At 45.5% G+C, this 23,544-nt stretch overlaps 1 protein-coding gene across 6 annotated transcripts; it reads right to left on the bottom strand.

Moving 5' to 3' along the window:
* Positions 1 to 483: 483 nt before the first annotated feature.
* LOC115102912 (dynamin-3-like) lies at positions 484 to 23,260 on the bottom strand. Of its 6 annotated transcripts, XM_029623349.2 has the most exons (22): positions 22,987 to 23,260; positions 22,371 to 22,669; positions 20,302 to 20,375; positions 20,087 to 20,236; positions 19,711 to 19,914; positions 19,459 to 19,557; positions 18,057 to 18,217; positions 17,763 to 17,905; positions 17,523 to 17,658; positions 17,356 to 17,423; positions 17,079 to 17,217; positions 16,869 to 16,955; positions 16,329 to 16,399; positions 16,074 to 16,134; positions 11,956 to 12,069; positions 7,587 to 7,696; positions 7,217 to 7,331; positions 5,921 to 6,097; positions 5,430 to 5,656; positions 5,019 to 5,201; positions 1,606 to 1,646; positions 1,323 to 1,427 (listed from the first exon to the last, which is right to left on the bottom strand). In XM_029623349.2, exons 2-22 carry the CDS (start codon positions 22,529 to 22,531, stop codon positions 1,342 to 1,344), a joined length of 2,607 nt encoding a protein of 868 aa, XP_029479209.1. In that variant the 5' UTR covers positions 22,532 to 22,669; positions 22,987 to 23,260; the 3' UTR covers positions 1,323 to 1,341. The 6 variants fall into 6 exon arrangements, with proteins under 6 accessions (XP_029479207.1, XP_029479210.1, XP_029479209.1 ...); XM_029623347.2 differs by lacking the exon at positions 1,606 to 1,646 and having other exon boundaries at positions 484 to 1,427; XM_029623350.2 differs by lacking the exons at positions 1,323 to 1,427; positions 1,606 to 1,646 and adding an exon at positions 484 to 1,247.
* Positions 23,261 to 23,544: the final 284 nt, after the last annotated feature.

Raw genomic sequence — 23,544 nt, 5'->3', positions numbered from 1 at the left:
GAAATAAAACCATCAAGTGATCATTTTTCATACATATGTCATTGACCACCTCGTGCCATGATTAGATGGTGACAAAACGTACCAATAGAAGTTCTTTAAAACAATAAAAAAGGTCATTTACCAACATGGCTGAAAATAGATGTATAGCTTTCCGGAATTAAACTTCAATTGTAGGCCTGCAGTTAGTTATGGCTATCCATCGCCATCTCTAGAGGAATATGTATACTGTTCCTGAGCGTATCATCATGGATTATGGGTAAGGTGATCGCCTAATACAAGAACCACACCACAATATAAATCCGTTGATTCAATTCAAACAAACCCGCCGTCTTAGTACGATGTGCAGTGCAGTCAAGGTCCTTTGAAAGAACTTAATAACTTGTATGTTCAGCTACTGTTTATAGTTATAGAGGGGCTAAGGGGTTGGCATGCAAGGGGTTAGAAATGTATTTTTGAAGAGAAACACTATGAACAAATGGAAAGTGAGAGGAGAGAGAGTTTATTTTAGAGAGAGACACACAAATAAAATAACCACCGTTGTTGCAACTCAATTCCCCAATTACTCCTTACGTCCATCTATACCCTCCTACAGGCAAGATATCTTCATACCATTCGTTGATGTTCTGCTTGATATTGTATCATTTCCTCTACCATCAGCGTTGGCAAGACAGACTTGTAAAATCATGCCATTGAAGTGGTCTAATTTCCAGATCTAATTTCCAGATAAAGTAGAGTGAGATGCTACTAGAGACACGGAGAGTGCTAGATTGTAACAAGGTCATTATAGTCAACCGTTCTCAATCATACCTATGTTTGTATGTGTATATACACACACACACACACACACACACACACACACACACAGCAGAAAACAGTTTCAAAAGAGGACAGGCCCACATACACAATAACATACTGACAGAGAACACTTTAGAGAAATCCACCTTAAGCTCTGGCACAGCGGCTGACTGGACTCAGGACTGGGGAAGGAGAGGTGGTGAGTGAGAGGAGAAAAGGTTTTACACATTGAGAGAGAGTTCTGAAGTGACCTGTGATCTGTCAGGAACATGGGAGGGCTTCAACCCAACCCGAGGAAAAGGCTAAATGGAACATGTCACCATGTTCTCAGTCATACAGGGATATGTGTATCCCCATAATTGTGGTAGGCGAAGTAATATCGGTGAACTTGTGTCTGTCTTTGTGTTGGGAATAGCCTCCCTCCATCTTTCCAGCCAGCCTCTGAGTTTGAGCTTAAAAAATAAAATAAAAAAGGCGTGAGGAAGATGACCACCGATACAGCAGATACACAGGCATACCAGACTCCATTGACAGGGTTAAGTGCATTTATTGCGGCGGTTGTGTGTGAAACAATACACTGTTGGTACTGGTCCTCAGCCTTGTTATATGTGTATCGGCTGCTGCGGCTGCTACTACAACACAGGAAGGAACAAAAAAAAAAATAAATCACACAGTGATCCAACATCAAATTACTCTCAAGGGTCTTGATTTATTAACAGCTTGGACCATGAAAACAAATAAAACTTAAAAACAGCAACAAACGTGCAGACAGACAATACATGCACACGGGGTTGACACAGGCACACTTACACTCTCTCACACACACCCTTTCGTCTCTAAGAGAAGAACACCTAGGCAAAAACATACAGAAAGGGGGTGTTGTACAATGTGTAATATATAATACTAAAACGAACTTGGCATATATATATATATAGGCCAATTTTTCCGCCTCCCACATACACACAAGTACGTGCAGCAAAAGCAGCCTATGTGCCATGCCGCATTTGGAATTGGTAGGGCAGTGCCACTGCTGAGCATAGATATGTAGAGAAGCAGCAGCTGGGGTGGAGGGGTTCTACGCAGGTTGTGTTCTAGGTAAGGGAGATGGAAGTTCTAGGGTTTGGAACCCAGTCGGAACTGAATCTGCTAAGAAAACCTGGACCACAGGCGAGCACAAGCGCACATAGAGATATATACACACCACAAGACAAGCACCATACTGTACATAAATACATGGACATTGATCGTCACCTGGCCTGAGGTCAGAGGGCAAAGGGTTCAATGTCTGCACTGGGGTGGGGGTGGGGGGGGTAAAGACCAAGGAGAGAGAGATAGAGGGGCTTGGGGAGGATAGGGGAAGGATGAGCACTGGAGGATGAGCTAGGAGATGAACACTAGTCCCATTAGAGATCGCAAGCTCCTTGCTTATGATGGGGGGATATTTCTTGTTGGAGAAGGAGGGGGTCGCCTACTGGTGGAGAGGAAGGGAGGGTGGGAGGGCAGTAGTGTTTAGAGGCCAAAGGATGACAGAAAGGGAGAGCGAGTGAGCGGGAAGAGTGAGAGGAGGGAGGAAGAGTGAGGGAAGAGAAGCAGATAGTTTAAGATGGGTTAAAAACAGGAAATCACATTAGTTCTAACTTTAATTTTAAAAAATACATTCAGTTGTGTATATTACTTCCGTTGTTTTATTTTAGGATTTTATTTGTCATTTCTTACAGTCATCATCTCATCTCTGCTCAGGCAGAAGCAGCTAGCCAACCAGACAACCATATAACGTTATCTCTGTGCTCCCCATTGAACGAGTCATTCTATTTAGCAAGGCTAGTAAGTAGCTAGCTGGCTGACAAAATAATTTTACTAGTTCGTCAATGTAGATAAGGCATACTTTCAAGGCTGCTTATTACCAACTACTAAAACAATCCATCGGGTAGAGCTACCTCACAAGCTGTCTCTATCCCTCTCGTCGTTATGTTGCGTCATTCCTCTCTCATGCAGAAAGAACAGGTGCAATGGATTAGGGTCATTGTAACTAATTACCACGTTTCTGCGCTGAACTAAGTTGAATATTTGCCTAACTTCCAAAATCAGCCCGGCGTCCCACATAGTTGTTGACTTAATTTCTCATGGAAGATTTGATTTCTCTAGAGAAACGTCAGGTTGAACTCATATAAATAAAAAAATATAAATAAAAAATGGAATTCAAGTAATTTAACTGACGTCGGTCAATTCGTTGTTTAATAACCAGGAAAATTTAGCATTTTCGTTAATCACTCAGCACGAAGAGAAACACTTGAGCTTGTGGACTCTTCCTTGTTTCCTTAACCACAAACCACTGGAATGTGTTTTACTGGAACTAATAACCCTTCAAATATTCCGCTTAAGATAATGGAACGTCTACACATGATGTTGGGAACTGAGTCAGGTTAGCTATATGGTCAGGAAAAACTCAGGGTTACCCCTGGTTATGGGTACCAAATTGTGTCTCCATGTCCATATACACTGCTCAAAAAAATAAAGGGAACACTAAAATAACACATCCTAGATCTGAATGAATGAAAAATTCATATTAAATCCTATTTTCTTTACATAGTTGAATGTGCTGACAACAAAATCACACAAAAATTATCAATGGAAATCAAATTTATCAACCCATGGAGGTCTGGATTTGGAGTCACACTCAAAATTAAAGTGGAAAACCACACTACAGGCTGATCCAACTTTGATGTAATGTCCTTAAAACAAGTCAAAATGAGGCTCAGTAGTGTGTGTGGCCTCCACGTGCCTGTATGACCTCCCTACAACGCCTGGGCATGCTCCTGATGAGGTGGCGGATGGTCTCCTGAGGGATCTCCTCCCAGACCTGGACTAAAGCATCCGCCAACTCCTGGACAGTCTGTGGTGCAACGTGGCGTTGGTGAATGGAGCAAGACATGGATGTCCCAGATGTGCTCAATTGGATTCAGGTCTGGGGAACAGGCGGGCCAGTCCATAGCATCAATGCCTTCCTCTTGCAGGAACTGCTGACACACTCCAGCCACATGAGGTCTAGCATTGTCTTGCATTAGGAGGAACCCAGGGCCAACCGCACCAGCATATGGTATCACAAGGGGTCTGAGGATCTCATCTCGGTACCTAATGGCAGTCAGACTACCTCTGGCGAGCACATGGAGGGCTGTGCGGCCCCCCAAAGAAATGCCACCCCACACCATGACTGACCCACCGCCAAACCGGTCATGCTGGAGGATGTTGCAGGCAGCAGAATGTTCTCCACAGCGTCTCCAGACTCTGTCACCTCTGTCACATGTGCTCAGTGTGAACCTGTTCATCTGTGAAGAGCACAGGGCGCCAGTGGCGAATTTGCCAATCTTGGTGTTCTCTGGAAAATGCCAAAGGTCCTGCACGGTGTTGGGCTGTAAGCACAACCCCCACCTGTGGACGTCGGGCCCTCATATCACCCTCATGGATTCTGTTTCTGACCGTTTGAGCAGACACATGCACATTTGTGGCCTGCTGGAGGTCATTTTGCAGGGCTCTGGCAGTGCTCCTCCTGCTCCTTGCACAAAGGCGGAGGTAGCGGTCCTGCTGCTGGGTTGTTGCCCTTCTACGGCCTCCTCCATGTACTGGCCTGTCTCCTGGTAGCGCCTCCATGCTCTGGACACTACGCTGACAGACACAGCAAACCTTCTTGCCACAGCTCGCAATGATGTTCCATCCTGGATGAGCTGCACTACCTGAGCCACTTGTGTGGGTTGTAGACTCAGTCTCATGCTACCACTAGAGTGAAAGCACCGCCAGTATTCAAAAGTTACCAAAACATCAGCCAGGAAGCATAGGAACTGAGAAGTGGTCTGTGGTCACCACCTGCAGAACCACTCCTTTATTGGGGGTGTCTTGCTAATTGCCTGTAATTTCCACCTGTTGTCTATTCCATTTGCACAACAGCATGTGAAATTTATTGTCAATCAGTGTTGCTTCCTAAGTGGACAGTTTGATTTCACAGAATTGTGATAGACTTGGAGTTACATTGTTTTGTTTAAGTGTTCCCTTTATTTTTTTGAGCAGTGTATATCAGACCTTTTTATCAAAAGGTCAAAGCAACTTAGTGAGTACACACATTTTTCGTATGTGATCCCTGTGGGAATTGAACCCACGATCTTAGCACGCTCACACCAACTGAGCTACACAGGAGCATATAGGCCTAAAGTAGGATACCCTGGCCTCACCTGGGGATGTTGGGAGGGGCCCGGTTGGGGCGGCTGGGGATCTGGGGGCTGTCAGCACTGTTGTTGAAGGGCCCCAGGGGTCCTGGGCGGTTAGGAGGGTGTGGAGCCCCTCGCCCTCCTCCGGGACTAGGGCGTTGGCCTGATGACATCCTCCTGGAACCAGTGGGGCTGTTTGGAGGAGACCTGGGGGGGAGGGGGCCATCAGTACCCTTTCATGCATGAAATATTCTTGACATCACATAGATAAGACTGCAACAGTCTCCAAGTAAAATTTAAATAAATGACAGTCTCCAAACACGGTTCTCCTGCTCGCCAACCCAACATCTTCACCTGTCGACCAATAGTTGACTCCATTACATTACACTTCGATATCTAGGGAAGTCATTATCCATGGACTACCAGGATGCCTACCTGTTTCCGCCTCCACCGCGCCAGTCGTTCACGGGCGGGGGCATGGGGGTGGAGATGGTGGTGGTGGAGATGTCTCCTATGATGGCCAGGGCCTCCTTCAGGGACTGGTGGGTCCTGAGGACCTCGTCCCTCCTCTGGACCTGCTCCTGGGACTCATCCATCAGGGCACCCTGGTCCTCGGCCGAGTACAGCTGGGCCAGCAGCTCCGCGTTGATGAAGTCCTTCACCTGGTGGCGGGGGAGAGAGTTGATGGATCAATCAATCATTCAAATGATTTGATAAAAGCTATTTTTTACCATGGTTGTCACACAGTGTTATACAGGAACCTGTTTGAGTTAGCTTGCCTGGCACAACGGAACCAATGGAATCACGTGAAAAGTTGCACACCAGCCAGGCTCAAGCGAAAGCTGAAAGTATTTGTAAAAAACGCCAACTACTATTTGAACCCATGCCCGATACCATTCCGCCAGCGTGGAGCAGAGGTCCCTTACATTACTAATCATGAGGTGCATGATGGTCTTGGGCATGAGGTCACGGATGCACTTGTTGACGATGGCCATGTAGGAGTCGACCAGGTTCCGGATGGTTTCCACTTTCCGCTCTAGCTGAGGGTCCATGGAGAAGTTGTCCTGGGACGAGGAAGATGTGCCGCCTCCCTCACTTTCCACCTGGAGGAAGAGAGCTTTAAGTTAACACACCTGTATTTAGTGACACAGATCTTGTGGCTTGCACCTTTAGATGTAGAAAACTCATGTGCACATCAAATGACAAAATAATAAATTGTATTTGTAAAGCGCTTTTCATTACACATGGGAATCACAAAGCTCTGTACATCATCAGCAACAACCTTAAGAAAGGCTTTTTAAAAAATGAGTCACTATAACAGTAGCATAGATGCATGCCAGTCTCTCGTGGTTCAAAGTGGAAGAGAGATTGACGTAATCACTAATTGTTTTTCGAAGAAGTGTTGACAAGCTGAATGCACCGAGGTGTCTGTTTAAACTACTAGAACACAGCTCGGACACCCATGCATACCCCACAAGACTTGTCACCAAAGGTCTCTTCACAATCCTCAACTCCAGAACAGACTATGGGAGGCGCACAGTACTACATACAGCCATGACTACATGGAACTCTATTCCACATCAGATAACTGATACAAGCAGTAGAATCAGATCTATATATATATATATATATATATATAAAAACAGGTAAAAATACACCTTATGGAACAGCGGAGACTATAGAGACATGCACGGTTGTTGTACGGTGGTATTATGAAGTTTGTGTTGTACATTTTGTATTGTAATTATGTAGTGGTGAAATAACATTATATGATGTACTGTTTAATGGGGACCAGTATGGGGGACCCTTAAATAAATACAAAATATCAAATAGCATATCAACAAGGTGTCGCCTACATCTATTGTGGCCCGCTACACCCTCTTCACAGTGACATCAAACTTCACTGAGACAGAGAGGATGGAGAAAGGGAAAATAAAGTGATATGATGGCTCACTTGGGAAGTGATAGGATGGACGACATAACAGAAGTGCAACATGGGAAGGGAGTGAAGGGTAGTCATGGGTAATAGGGAACAGGATAAACAGGGCAGATGAAGTGGACAATAAGTTGCAGTGGCTAATATGCAGTGACACCACGGTAAGTGGTCACAGTGGTGGGCACCAGGGTTGGGGGTCAATTTCATTTCAATTCAGCCATTTCGGTTTACTTTCCTGAACTGAAATTGACCCCCAACCCTGGTGGCCAGTGCAGTGGTCACTCACATTAGAAGACCTTTCGGGGTAGACTCCAGCGCGCAAGAGAGAAGCCCTCCAACTGTCCACCTCGTCCTGAGTGTCACAGGCCAGCTCCAGGAAACGATTGTCCTTGTACACATTCCTGTCAGACCACAACACAGGGGAGGGGAAGAGGAAGTTCGTTACGCTTCCGGGTCATTTTAGGGCCACGTGGCAGGCTCATCACTTTAAATAAAAAGGAAGAAAACGAGCCCAACAGACCATCTAGTTTCTGTCTCCTTCTACAGTATGTATCGTCATTATTAAAACTAGTGGTACTAAAGTAGGAATATTTTAAGTAGGAGTGGTGCCATAATATTACAAGTAATGTTAAGATGTGTCTGTCTGGTTTCCCGACCTTTGTTCTGTGTTGAAGATGGCAAAGGCATGCTTGCTGGACATGAACCCCTTCTCCACGTCGCGCACCTTCAAGTTGTCCAGAGGGAGCATGTATTTCTTTTCCTTCTCCTGAGATACAAACAGAAAGGGAGGTACCATCAGCAGGTTTTTACAATATAAACAAGCAACTGCAAAGAACCATGTTAGGGAAATGTTTACTTCGTTTCTGATTACCATCTGATCTCTGTGTGTCATATTATGTTTATTTTTCAGCTTGATTTTTAAAATCAACAGGTTGGCTTAGTCGGGCGATGATCCAGGGAGAAAGGGAGAGAAGGGGAATGTGGAAAGATGAGTAGGGAGAAGGAGGTGAAGTTGGGGGAGCACAAGGGAGAGGGTGGGGGAGCACAGAGGTGGAGATGGAGTGGAGTGGGAGGAAGAATGAGAGTGGGAGGCAGAGCGGGGCAGGGAGGGGGAGACGACATGTGGAAGTCATTAGTGTGTGGGTCGTTCTCCACGGTACGTTTGAAAAGGGAGGGAGAGCTGGGGGAAACGTTCTGGCTACGATAAAGAGGAGAAATACAGATGTGGAGAAACACAGGGGACTCCGGGAATGCACTGTGGTGTGCATTTGAATGCATGGACGTCGGATCAAGCAGAGGTCTGCTGGTCAGGATAACACTGAGCATGACATGGTTTTAATCGTGAGTACAAAGAGTTGATAGAGAGTCAAATTCACTGTAAAACTCTCCATCACACACACTCCATCAAACCTCGCCATCTCATTTCTTCCCCCTCCCTCTCCATTATCCCTCCCCCTCTGATTTCTTCAATATTTCTACTTTCCAGAGGCCCACTTCCTGCCTGATTTTCCAGGGAGTGAGGGAGAAAGAGAGCGAGAGATTAAATGACAGCCTGGCGTTAAGACTCGACATCTGGTACTGCTTAACAGCGCAGAGAGACGGAGTGCAAGAGAAGGAGGGAAGAACTTCCAGAGCGGAGTTAAGAAAGAAAGGGAGACCTGAAGAAGAAACAAAGTGAAGGATTCCAAAAAGTGGTTCAACAGAGGTGTCCATGTGTGACCCCCTGCAGAGCAATGGTAGGGTCTCACTAGGATTGTAGGGTCTCACTAGGTATGAAACGAGAAAAGAACCATTGCAGACTTCTTTCGGTTGTATTCCCCAAGGGGTCACTCCAACCCATATATGGTCACACGTGTCCCTCCCTCTTCCTCCATCTCTCCCTCTTTTTCCTTCCCCCTCTCTTTTTTTATATCCCCTCCCTGAGTGCTCAGCCAGTCTGTCCCGGTCGGTCGTCTGAGTGAATGTGCCACGTCAAGCCTGGATACTCTGCAAGGCCGGCATGACCCAAACGGACAGTGACGGGAACGACACGCAGAAACACAACAGACAAACGACAGAGAGGGGGAGAAGAGGCGACACAGACGGGTGAAAAGAAAAGTTTTGGGGTTTGAGAGGGGGGGGATCCCTACTTCTTGATGCCAAAATGGAGGAAGGAAGGAAGACAAAGATCAGCAAACGTTACGGCCTACGGAATGGCAGAGAGTCAATGTCTTTGGGGCCTAAGACAGACTGTCCGGCTCCGTCCTCCCAGTGTTCAGACTACCTGTTCATTGTCATACTGGTGTACAGTAGTCTGCACATTGGTTAGACTGGGCAGGGAAGCACTTCTCTTCCATTTGGGGAAACACTGGCTTTCAAAAGGAGGTTTCATAGTGGGTTTGATCATCAACACTCCACCACCGACCATCTTCCACTGCCGTTTGCTCATCTCTTTGCTTTGTGTCGGGTATCGGTTCCTATTTTGTACTTTTTGAATGTTCTGACTGCATTTAAGACTTATTTTACCTTCGTGGAATAAATGTACATCATTGGTTTCAAAGAAAAAAGAAGAAAAAAAAGACCTATATAAAGTTAAAAAGTCAGTCAGATCTCAGACCAATGTGTTCTAATGTCCTTGAAACAGTCGGTTTACTAAATGTACGGTATAAACAGCAATAGAAGTGTGTCGGCTCCTGGAGCTTTACACAAAGAATCCAGCCCCGATTCTGATGCAGTAGATGGGGAGAGGGAGGACCATAGGCTCAAACAGTCATGCAAAGTGATCAATCCATCCATCAAGTCCTGTTTCAAATGCAAAACACATCCTTCCAGTATTTCATTGGCGTTAGGTTGGGAGGTAACAGTAACAATGTTGCCTAAAGATACAGTCAAAGTCAATAGATGGAATATGATAATAGTATCATTTAACTCTGTGCTCAAACTATTGTGTGGCAGCTGTCCAGTGTGAATAAGCAGCAAAAATATTATTTCACTGATATCATAAACCAACTAGAGAGGCCTAGTGGTTTGGTAGTTTAGTGGGGCTAGTGGATGATGCTGTTAAAAGGATGTATAAGGGTTATTATGTATGTAAGGTTGTGTTACAGTAAATTACTGTATTGGGAGTTGTGTACTGTATAGGGAATAATATTTGATTGGGTAGGGATGCTACTGTAGGATTAGCAATGGTGTTGGGAACACGATTACTGTAATATTAGGGTGGCTGTGGAATTGTATTGGTGATAGATGGTTTGGATAACGAAGGGCTATTGGGTTCAGAAACAGAGAGGGAGGAATACTGCCATTTAATAGGTTATTTCTCCCTGAAACATTGGAGGCTGATGTTTGGATTACAAATGTGTGATTTTCCTGCCAAGAATGTGTGCAGTTTCAGAGAAACTGCCAACTGCAACGAGAAAGAGAAGGGGGGAGGGGGTCAGAGAGAGAGAGAGAGAATAAATAAATATAGCAGTGGTGCTATTACTTTTGTAATATTTAATGTACAACTCATGTGTTACTTTACAATATTACTTTGTGTGGAAAGTAAAGCATTACTTTATCATGTACTTCCATGAAACAAATCAAAAAATCTCCCCGTTTGACTGACTGTCAGAGGGAGAGAGCATGGCGAGCGCACTACCAAAAATAGCTATTTACTAACTCAGGTTTATCGCTAGTTTCTCCTTTCATCTGTGGCGCTGCATTCCTGTGCTAGTCTACAAGTCCTGCTTCATTAGCCATATATAAAATGTAAGCCAAACATCTGCACAGATTTCTTATCTTTTCACTCAAAATCTCTCTCGAGCCACCAGTTGTGGTTATAGACCGCACGTAAAAGGGACCCATAGAGATGTACAGAGGGCACATTTACCACTAGATGTGAAAGCCCTCTATGGGCTTTGCTATCACAGAAGCGATCAATGGCAAAGATCAGAGGTGCGTACTCTACATTTCTATGGACAGCAGCTGTTATGACATTTCTCCAAAACGGCTTTCCTCCGCTCGCTCAAGAACTAAAACGAGGAAACAAGTCGGGATTGGATCATGGAGACACGCGTCTGGTGGAGACATGATGCTGAAAGTCTTGACAAAGTAACTGTAATAACGTTACCCAGCCGTTACTCATGAAAGTAATCCGATTACACAACGTGTTACTTTTGTAACAGATTACCCCTAACACTGGTCGAAAGGTCAGAGATTCGTAAAACAACTACTTTAATAGTCAACGCGACATGAGAATGTCTACGATCCATCGAGTTACCGTTTTGAATTATTACTCGTCGAATGAGGTGTCATAAAGCCGATGTGTGTAGTCGCATGTGTGTGTGTGTGTGTGTGTGTGTGAGAGCAGTGGTTTTCTTTGGGATGGTTCCAATTGTGCAAAAGAAAACCAAATGCCTTAACTCCCAGTGCAGCGAGGAGAGGTGGAGAGACAGAAAGAAGAGGGGGGGAAACAAAAAAAAGACAGACAAAGAGAGCGATTTCTGTCCAGTGAATTTAGCTGTGTATCGACCACGTACTGTATATAGAGACGATTTAAACCATGTGTTCTGCTTGTTACCCGTGTGATGTCATCTGCTGACCAGTGCATGGATTGGCTGACTCCGGGAGTTGCTGTGTGTCTGCCTGTCTACACTTGCTGTGCAGAACATCCTGGAACCTGTACAGCAGGCACAGACAGGCAGACAGACACCAGCCCGTCAAGCTATGAATGACAACATCCAGCCAATCAAAGAGCACCCTGCATCGCAAGGGGAAGAGCAACGTCACTGAAGAGCCAATGTGGAACCACCGTTGAGTTGTGATTTAGTGGGTAGTCAGAAGGTATGGTTTATATTATGTCCTCTACAAAGATAACGAACAAAATACTTATCACTTGGGAATTGGCCAGAGATTCAAAGCGCATATGTATATTTTACCATTTGTTGACCTGCCCACCCTTCTGCCAAGCTTTAAACAGAAAGGAGGGCTGTAATATCAGGGGAATAGGTGTTCCAATCCACCATCACCTGACTCACCCTGAAGAGGGTCAACTAACTCACTCACCTCATCATCCTTGAACCAGGACAGACTCTCAGCGGTCAGGACAAACCAGTATTCCTTAGCTCCACCTTTAATTATGCTGATGTTGTTGATGGTCAGCCAGCCCTTACGGATTACCTGTAGAGAGAGCAGGGGGCAGAGGTTAGAGTTCAGGGGATGAAAGATGGGGTCATAGTTGTGGTGGGTAGTGTAATTGCCGGGAAGTAAGAGTTTTTTTTTATTTTTTAAAAGGTACTGAAGAGTTGTCATGTCCACAAGGATGCATCATCTACTGTACCTAATCCTACTTCAATCATAGTCAGTCAAACCTGGCCAGCTAGTCTACTGCATGTACACGAACCGATGTGCACAAAAGTGATGTATGAATAATAAAATGCAATGAGAAAGTGTGTTGTGTGAGAACTCCAAATTAATTGATATTGAAAGCGTGTATCTTTGTGAATAAACCACAGGTTGGCATTTATTGTCATGAATCTTGCCCTGGATGCAGCTCTGTAGAGTGGTCACTAGCTGGCACAGCCACAAATCTGATTTTAAACCCAACCACACTGCTAACTCAAATGCCTAACCCTAAAAAAAAAGCACAGATTTGTTTTAATGAATTTTTACGATATAGCCAGCTGGCCAAACTAGCAGAAATCGCTCAGTTCTGCCTCCAGGGCAAGATTCATGACAATAAACATCAACCTGCAAATAAACCAAACCATAATTTGTGTTCAGTGATAGCCTCCAGGCACTATGTTGAAAGTTACAAACAGAGGTCTGTGTCACAGCGTTAAGAAGTGTCCATCGTGTTATTAGTGCTTCATTACATTCCCCAAACAAACAATACTAGCATTATAGCACTATAGCATTAGAGGTACATCAGTGTTTGTGTTAGGTGTGTTAACTAGCCGGTACACACAACAAGCCAGTGGCAGTCAAAGGATTGAGTGATTATTAAGTTAGGTGTCTCGGATGGCCTAGAAGGGGGGGGGGTTACCCAAAAATCACATTTCTAAAGTCTTATTTTTGTTCAGTCCTGGTACAAATCAAATATTTTTTTCAACACCATTTATAGTGGGAGGCTGACTGACAGGTAACCCCCCTGTGGTCAAAGGGATGAGGGAGTGTCGTAACGTAAACGTTTGCTCTTACAATCAGGCCTGAGGCGGGTGGAGAGGAGGCCTGAAACAGGAAGGAAGTGGGCCGTTAAAACACCTAAGGCACCACGTCAGGATACAATCTCATGAATGGAACCTACCACACCGGGCTCAAATACATCATGGTAAATACTTTCTAAGGGGTGCTTAATTTAGCTTGGAGCTTATGCTTTTGGGACTATTCTACTGGTCCCATTGTATAGCAGGCAAACTAAATCAATGCAGATCCGAGCATTTGAAAGTATTCGACATGTATTTGACTGACCCAGAACCCGTGTAAAGTAGCTAACTAACAGCCATAGCAGTTGAGTGGGTTCAAGTTGGCACTTCACACTTGTACCCGTACAAGTGGGTTGAAAAATGGCAGATTTGGGCACTGATAAGCACATAAATTGGAACACGGTAACATGCTATAAATGATGCCAGAGCTCAAAGCTCAGCGCTGTATGGGTTTTGATCCAACACCAACAGAACCTGGCAACTCCCACTCCTAAGGACACATCCAACTCACTGATGTTGACTCTATGGGTTTTGATCCAACACAAAACGGAACCTGCCAACTCCCACTCCTAAGGACACATCCAACTCACTGATGTTGACTCTATGGGTTTTGATCCAACACAAAACGGAACCTGGCAACTCCCACTCCTAAGGACACATCCAACTCACTGATGTTGACTCTATGGGTTTTGATCCAACACAAAACGGAACCTGCCAACTCCCACTCCTAAGGACACATCCAACTCACTGATGTTGACTCTATGGGTTTTGATCCAACACAAAACGGAACCTGCCAACTCCCACTCCTAAGGACACATCCAACTCACTGATGTTGACTCTATGGGTTTTGATCCAACACAAAACGGAACCTGGCAACTCCCACTCCTAAGGACACATCCAACTCACTGATGTTGACTCTATGGGTTTTGATCCAACACAAAACGGAACCTGCCAACTCCCACTCCTAAGGACACATCCAACTCACTGATGTTGACTCTATGGGTTTTGATCCAACACCAACGGAACCTGGCAACTCCCACTCCTAAGGACACATCCAACTCACTGATGTTGACTCTATGTTTTTTTTTTAGAAAGTAACTTGACATTGTTGGTTTCTGCTTTTCTGGAATAAAAACAAAGTAATGTTCCCTAGTTATTTAACTTTAACTGAGATTGTTTCTATGCCACTATAAGTAGCCCTTTACACTCGTACCTGAATACGGGTTGAAAATGGCAGGTTTGTGCACTGACAAACGCATAAATTGGAATGCATTCGGTGTACAGTAACATGCTGTACATGACGGTGAAGCTCAGGCCTCACGGCGCTGTATGGATTTTGACCGAAATCCGTTCTGATATCCAGCACCACAAGAAGTTGCCCCCATCCCTCCTACTAATTGGGCAACATTTGCAAACTCTTTGTTGTCTGAGTGAGGAAATGCTGTAAATGAAGACGACCGAGTGTTTTGAAAGATGAGACGCCGTACGAGCAAGCCAAACACCTGCGAGTCCAAATGTGCACGTCACATTTTCATATCATAAAACAAAGTCATACACAGTGTCAACATTTATGACCACTAGGTCTGATGTACAGATAAAATGTGACATGGCGTCATGCCCTGGGTTGTTCGGAACAGAATGTCTGTCTATTGTGGGGGAAAAAAATTCACCGCGGAACATGGACCTGAAAGCACCCATGACTTCCTACGCACACCAAAATTACAATCCGTTTCTCTGAATTGCCCTGTGAATGCCTAACACTGTAATATCAGATTTGACAACTTAGCTAGTCATGTTGGCAATGGAACAAGCCTTCAAATGATGCAGACCTGACCTAGATTGCTATGTATAATGGGCCTTTTTTTGGATTGCGTAAACAACTCCAGTCATTGTGTGATGGCAGGGATGCAGGAATGTGTTCAAAGCAAAACAAGTGTGCTTCCTGAACGGCACAGCTAGGAGAGCTGCAAAAAGCACATTCTAGTTAAAGAAGCTTCTGAGTCATAAAAGTGTAATGAAATGACTTAGGAACTGTGTCCACCTTGGAGACACCCGTTAGTTCTTTCACTCAAACCCTTGTCATTTTCCCCAGTTACTGAATTCATCCAGAGTATTTTTACGTTTCGTTATCAACAAATGCGGCAAAAAGTACAGTAAATATAAAATGCACATAAAAATCAACAGTGTAATTGTTTGGAATCAGTCTTCTGAACTGTTGTGCCCTCAACTTTGTTCAAATCATTTCCCCAGAATCTCCAAACTGTTCCTTTTCATTCGCTACCATGCGTATGCTTTTCAAATGTATTTTGTAAGAATCATTTTGATTTACCCCTATCCATATAGGCCAATTCCCAGGAGTGTAAAGGCTTGAGACGTGGAAAAAGCTATAAAAACAGTCAACTCAGGGTGGCCACAAGAGGGAGCCACACAGTGGCCAGTGAGTAAATACAGACAGCAGGCAAAGCCCAACCCCAACCCCAACCCCAACCCGTGATACTCACCAACCAGGCCAGACGCCCAAAACAAGGCAGCTCAGACTCTCACTAAGGGTTTGGGATGAAATGCATGGGGGCACCTTGATGACATAGAAGGGGTTTAAACATAGTGATAAAGGTAAATAAAACTTTAAAAACATCCATTTGTTTTGTACACACACACACACCCAACATAATAATAAAAAAGTGTCACCATCCAACTGAAAAAGACAAAGGCAATCAAAAGGTCCCCCAAAATCAACATGAAATGTAAAAAAGCAATACAACAAAGGCAATAACGTACGTAGAATGTACAGGAGTATACATACGGTGTGCAAAATCAATGACACAAAGGAACCAGGAAGCATACGAGTCACTGTCCCTATGGCCCCGTCTCCTCCTATATGGCCTGCAGCCCACTGTTGGGAGTGTGGGCGACCCTTGGCCTTTTGTTCTGGAGCGCGTGCATGCGTGTGTGTGGCATTTCAGATCCTCTATGTCTCACCTGGCTGACCTGGCTCGCAGCGCTGCTCTGCTTGTTACTCTGCTTGCTGCTCTGCTGTGCACTACGGAGCAGAGGAAGCAGAGAGACAGAAACAGACAGCAATAGGAAAGTAAGCACAGAGGGAAACAGACAAGGGACGGAGAGGTCCGTACAGTATTATCTGCAGGTATTCAGCATCTATGTCCCCCCCCCCCCCATCTCCACTTTGTAATAACATTAACAGGCCAATAAAGGCAGGCCTGGTCAGTCATTTACTTAGCAAAGCCTATGAAGTCCTCGTGGTTGGTGTTGATGTACGAGAGCTGGACATCGATTAGCAGCAACACCTGCAATTGGAAACAGAAAGATTTGGTCAATAATACATGGAAGCTTCATTTACAGTGTAGTTACTAGCCCCTGGGTCAATAAGTCCACTGTTTGCATAACCATGTGTGCATTTGTGCTGTGTGTGGGGGGGGGGTTGGTTCTTCTATCCTTGTGGGGACCTAAAATCCACAAAATGTCCCCACAAGGATAGTAAAACAAGGAAAATTCTTCCTCGTAGGGACATTTACCATGTCCCCATGAGGACAAAGGCTATTTTAAGCTTAGGGGTTAGATTTAGGGTTATAATTAGGGTAAGAGTTATGTTTAGGGTTAGATAAAAATAGGATTTTGAATGGAAACTAATTTTAGAGGAACGTGTGTGTGTGTGTGTGTGATATGTAGGTTGTTACCTGGTCCTTTGCCCTGCTCTCTCTGTCTCGGATGTGTGAGGTGTGTGTGTGTGTGTGTGTGAGATATGTAGGTTGTTACCTGGTCCTTTGCCCTGCTCTCTCTGTCGCGGATGTGTGAGGTCACAATTCTCTCGGTTTCCTCACGCAGTCTAGGGAAGCAATCCAACTGAAAACACACATCGTATCCTATCACGGCACATCATAGGAAATAATATCATTTAAAAACGCACCACGTTTTTGAATTCTAAAAAGGATACCAGAATGAGGATTGATTGACTAAAAAGGTTACCTTGTTGGTACACTGGCGCACGGTGTTGATCAGCTCCTGAATGACCATGTCCACACACTTGATACACGGCTCCTTGATCTTCACTATCTGCTTCTTCACGATGGCCTCAAATGCCATGTCTGGAGTGAACAGGCCAGTCCTGCGGAGAGAGAGAGAGAGAGAGAGAGAGAGAGAGAGAGAGAAAGAGGAGTAGAGAACAGTCAGGAAAGGAGATGTGTAGGAGGAAGAAGAGGATAGTTGAAGGTGGTAGGAGAGAGGTAAACAGGAAAACACCCACCTGATACCGTGGATGTTCTTGATGGCGTAGCTGATCTCCCGCCGCATCTCCTTGTCATCACACTCCATCTGGCAGCGAGAGCGAGAAAGGGAGAGCGATTGAGAATGAGAGTGTTTTCTAGCCAAGCACCAAAATGAAACAAGACGTGCATCAGTCAGCTAGCTAACCTTCACCAGCTCGAAGGGGAATCGCTCGTGAAAGATGCGGTTGATCTTGGCTCCACCAGAGAGCTCTACAGTATCCACTTGGTCCCCAGAGCCCTCGATACGCTTCTCAAAGTCCACTGAGAACTGCTGCACCATCCTACACACACAAAATCAAAATAGCAATTTCAGTTGATTTGCTGAATTGAGAAGAAATTGACCACAACCCTGATTGTGAAACGTATTTCTTTCTGAAGGACTCACTGCAGCAGTTGCTTGGTCTTCCGTCCTGGGTCATCAGGGCGGTATCCTCGGTACTCCTCGGCCTCCTTGTCCAGAGACAGCAGCTGGGTCTGCAGCTTGCTACGGAACGCTGGCAGCGTGTCACGGATGTGGTTGGTCAGTTGCTATGGCAACAACACAAAATGTACCCTAAATGTAACGTTGCTAAGCAAGCCCATTATGCTGGCTTTGGGACGCATAGCAAGAATGTAATAACAGTAACTGAGTCTCTCCTACAGGTTAACTGGTCAGTCTACAGTCAGTCCGTTAGCCTACCTGGTTGAGGACTTTCTGCAGGCACGGGGTGCCCATCTTTTCGGCCATGTGTCTGTAGGCCGGGTGAGTCAGGAAGAACTTCCTCTCAGCAGCCATAGCCATCTTGATGTCCTTCTTCCCATCAATGTCCTTCTGACTGCGGTTCACCACTCCAATGTAACCTGGCAACACACACACACAGATGGACAGGGTGAAACCACTCCAATGTAACCTGGCAACACACACAGATGGACAGAGTGTAACCACTCCAATATAACCTGGCAACACACACAGATGGACAGGGTGAAACCACTCCAATATAACCTGGCAACACACACAGATGGACAGGGTGAAACCACTCCAATATAACCTGGCACACACACACACACACACACACACACACACACAGAGGGACAGGGTGAAACCACTCCAATGTAACCTAGCAACACACACACAGATGGACAGGGTGAAACCACTCCAATGTAACCTGGCAACACACACACAGATGGACAGGGTGAAACCACTCCAATGTAACCTGGCAACACACACACAGATGGACAGGGTGAAACCACTCCAATGTAACCTGGCAACACATACAGATGGACAGGGTGAAACCACTCCAATGTAACCTGGCAACACATACAGATGGACAGGGTGAAACCACTCCAACATAACCTGGCAACACTTACAGATGGACAGGGTGAAACCACTCCAATATAACCTGGCAACACATACAGATGGACAGGGTGAAACCACTCCAATATAACCTGGCAACACATACAGATGGACAGGGGTGAAACCACTCCAATATAACCTGGCAACACATACAGATGGACAGGGGGAAACCACTCCAATATAACCTGGCAACACATACAGATGGACAGGGGTGAAACCACTCCAATATAACCTGGCAACACTTACAGATGGACAGGGTGAAACCACTCCAATATAACCTGGCAACACATACAGATGGACAGGGTGAAACCACTCCAATATAACCTGGCAACACATACAGATGGACAGGGGTGAAACCACTCCAATATAACCTGGCAACACATACAGATGGACAGGGGGAAACCACTCCAATATAACCTGGCAACACATACAGATGGACAGGGGTGAAACCACTCCAATATAACCTGGCAACACTTACAGATGGACAGGGTGAAACCACTCCAATATAACCTGGCAACACATACAGATGGACAGGGTGAAACCACTCCAATGTAAACACAGACAAATGGTCGGATGGATGAGGGAAAAAACATGACTGGGATGGAACCAAAATAAAATGTACTCGCAAAGGATAGAACAGAAAAGCTGGTACCAAAGATAACCAAAGTAGATTGGTTAGACATAAAGATGGATAAAGACAAAGAGAGAGATATTGGTAGAAAGAGTGAGTAATAGACAGATGTCCCACCTCTCCTCAGGGGCAGCAGCTTGTTCTCCAGGACCTCCCTGGCATCTGTTCCCTCATCCATCAAGTCCAGCTTGGTGATCACTCCTATGGTCCGCTGGCCTGGAGGTCAAAGGGTAAGGGGCAAAAGGCAGTGGCAGGCCAGTCACAACACAAAGGCTACGTTCCAGGCGGACTTGATTGCAGACACCTTGCGAGATCTCAACGGATAGGTAACCCCATCATATGACAGAGCAATAATGATCAACGTCTTACCCTGGGGGTCGACGTCTTTGGCCAGTTTGAGGGCGTCGGAGTTGGCCAGGTCAGAGTTGGCCGGGGTGACAGCCAGGATGAGACAGCTCTCCCTGCAGATGAACTGCATGATCATGTCTCTGATCTGCTGCTCAATGTCCACTGGCTGGTCCCCCACCGGCACCTTGGTGATGCCTGGCAGGTCGATCAGGGTCAGGTTCAGCACTGCAGGCAGAGGAGAGAGGACACATGTCATGGTGAATATTACCTAACACACAGGAGGGTGAGGACAACAGCCCACAATGAACAATACACAATTGTTCAGCAGTGCAGGAGGTAGAGGGACAGAGATGAGAGATGGGAGAGAGAGAGTAGTTCAGGGGTTGTGCATGTCTACCATGTGGGGAGTAGACGCGCAGGTTGATGGGGACGGGAGAGATGCCCTTATTGGCCCCGGTAATGCGGTCAGTCTCTGCCTCAATCTCCTGACGAACCTCGTCAAAATCTGTGAACTTCTTCCCTTTGCAGTGCAAGAACTCTGCCCATTCTGTGAAGAAAAAGGCAAAGATTAGATTCCAAATGTGTGTGCGGGTGTGTGTGTTTGTGTGTTACCTGCATTGGCGCTGATAAGCTGCAGGACAAGGGGCCTGCGGGTGACGATCCCAGAGCCTCGGGGCAGGAAGTCCCTGCAGACAGATAGCCAATCAGGACAGATACACAGAGAGGAGGCGGGGTTGAATTTAACCTTGCCTTCCAGGAGCGAATGAGACAATAAGATGGTGTCTGGCTATGTGAGACTATGTTGACGGTGACAGTGATGGTGTTGCACTGTAGGAGTCGGAGGCCTACAGCAGCCACTGACTGCTATAGTGTACAACGACTCACACATACTGAACACACACAACCACACAATGTAGAATTAAATCACAGCACACAACCAAATGGAATCTCTTCTTACTAACAGAAGATATTAGGAATGCAAACAAAATGTTGATCTGAAAATGTGATCAGGCTCTTACAACATTTAGTCCAGTTTACCCTCAGAGCCCCGAGTACAACTCGATCCCCTTAATGCTGCTGATCAAATTAAATAGTCCTAAAAAAAAAAGTCATCAATTCTGACCTAAAGTACAAGAAGTCAACATGAACAGCTGCACAGTGGCAAGTAGCAGAGCACTCCGTTAATGAACGATGACTTTAGTACATACCAGTCTGCTACTAGGCGAGAGAGTGCATGTGTGTGTCTATTTTACCAGGCAGGTCAGTTAAGAACAAACTCTTATTAACAATGATGGCCTGGCAAGTGTGTGTGTGTGTGCGTGTGTGTGTTGACCTTGGGCAGCATCGGGTGGAGGTGCTAGCTGGTGGCGCTGATATTCAGCAGTCTCAGTCACGCACACAGGCTTGCAGTGTGTGGCCTCCAGATTGCTGGCCTGACAAAAACGAGGGCAAAGCAACTGGCTAGGTACTGCTCTGTTTCAGCTGTCCTCGGCAGCCTAGCTGTTTGGAGAAAGAGGTGCTTCCTGTACCCTGGACTGCCATGCATACAGGGAGGGACCTTTGAACTGTTTGGATCCTTTTTTTTGTCCATTTGATTGGTGGATTCAAATAAAGTATTTAAAGTGTGTGTGTGTCTACATGCATGTTTAAGGTCCTTGTCATCTAGTTGTCTAAGTGAATGAACACATATTGACATTGAGACCTCTTATCTATGGGCTAGCAGGAAATATGAGTCAGACACCGGCTGTCCATTCGGCAAGCAGTGTGGGTGGGGGAGCCAACCCTGGACAGAAGGACCATTACTCAGCTGGATCCCAGGTCCCAGGGGTGGCTGGCTGGGCCTTGACTGATGCTGCTGCCAACAACCCTGCACTTCTTCTATCTAGACCTGGGTCATATTCTCTAGGCACAAAACGGAAGAAAACAGACTGAAATAGAGAGGGACTGTGAACCTTGTTCAATAAGAAACTCATTTTTCTTACCATTGCAAAATGTTTTGCTACATTGTGCACGGATTAATATGACCCTGGAGATTAGTAGGAAACCTTCTATACCTAACCTCAATTGCCAGTCTTCACCATTCACATGGCTGTAAAATATTTGAAGGTATATGCAATCTTTATGAACCCATACTCTCCTGTCCATATCTAATGGTATCTGTTTTATGTACCAACCACATTGCCATAATGTACCACTTAATACCACAGCGCAGAAAATCTAATGGAAGCTCTTCTTTGTGATTGACAGCAGAACGGATTTGATCATATTAATGTAATAAGAGTGTTGCCTGGTGTTAATGTATATATCCAGGCCTTACAAGTCATTTCCTTACCTATTTTACTGGGGGACATTTTACATTTCAATGAGTTTAAGCAAATGGTTCAAAGCAAATGCTGAGATTTCAGGGACTGAAACAGGCTAAATGGGGCTGGCTGATTGGGCTGGAGTCTCGAGTGGGTATTGGCTCCCTTTTTCATAAAGCCGGCTATTAAATAGTAATCCGCGTTAAAAATAAGATGGAGACGAGCTCCTGCCGCAAAGAAGATCGGGACGCCACAGACGTTTCGAAAAACGAAACGTGACGGGGATGGACACGACATCCCCGACCCCATGCTTAACACGAGATAGTATTATTTATTGCCCTATAGTGATGAATTTGTGCTTGGATGCTGCTCCTTTACCTGCCAACGAAGTTCTCCAACACGGAGCTCTTGCCAGCGCTCTGTCCGCCGACTACCGCGATCTGTGGCAGGTCAAGATTGCAGCTCTGACCGATGCCGCTGAAAGCGTCCTGAAGCTTGTTGACCAACGGGATCAAGTCCTCCATTCCCCGGTTACCCATAGTGCTAGCGGGCGTGAGAGGCTCAAACTGAGAGAGAAGGAAGTGGGCGGTTATATCTTTAGTCCAGTGCTACCGTGCTTGTTGATGTAGTTGTCATCTAGACGCACATTGCCCCAAGCAAAGCAAGGGTTGATTCGACTGCGAGAGAGAGAGAGGGAAAGAGAGCAGTCAGAGTAGGATTTTGCGCAGTTGCTCGCCACCAACACCGTGCACACACACCATTTTCTTCAAGGGCATTTGGGTAATGAAGTCCTTGATAAAACCCTACTCTCAAAGCACAGAATATAAAACCGTGCATGGAATTGTAGACAGTCTAATCCCATAGGTTTGGAATGACCTACCCACACCAAATGATTCGCGTTGCATCGAACATGATGTGTTTTGCTTACAGGCAACACGTTTACAATAAATACGGCATTCATTCTATTCTTTATCTATAGCCATTTGTCATTTACCCTTTCTCAAGGATTCCTTGGCGTTTGAAGAACAGGCAGATCCAATCCAAAATCCGTATCCATACGCAATTATAGCCTACAAGCAAAGCCACCTGCTGTAACTGAGCATCGGTTTAATGTGAATATCCTGTGGTATATAATTATGTTTTGGTAGCGTTGTTATGCACGGATGGACTTCAAAGCCTTATTACGAGCGAACACAAATTCGCCTCTATAACGGATTAATCATATTTATTTTACGCATCCGCGATAATTGCGATGCTCGCCGCGCCTGGTGATAAGATTGACATAATGAGGTGCCCAATGACAGAAATGGAGTTGTGGTCGCGGCACACAAACGCGGCGCGGTAAGGCCAATAGGCAGAGCGCACACAGGTTATGCAAAACAAACCCGCCCCCTGTTTACATCGTGCCAGCTTTTCCGTCGTGACTCACGGCTTCGAATCAACTCACTGAGCATGATTGGTTGGATGCACTTCATCAATCCCCTGCAGTGAGACAAAAAATTACATTTCGAATATTTGAGGCTGAAGGACACTGACATTCATGTACAACTCA

The sequence above is a fragment of the Oncorhynchus nerka genome, linkage group LG20 (assembly GCF_034236695.1).
Source record: "Oncorhynchus nerka isolate Pitt River linkage group LG20, Oner_Uvic_2.0, whole genome shotgun sequence".
Lineage (NCBI taxonomy): Eukaryota > Metazoa > Chordata > Actinopteri > Salmoniformes > Salmonidae > Oncorhynchus > Oncorhynchus nerka.
The sequence above is the reverse complement of the archived record's forward strand: the minus strand, read 5'-3'. Positions and strand labels throughout refer to the sequence as shown.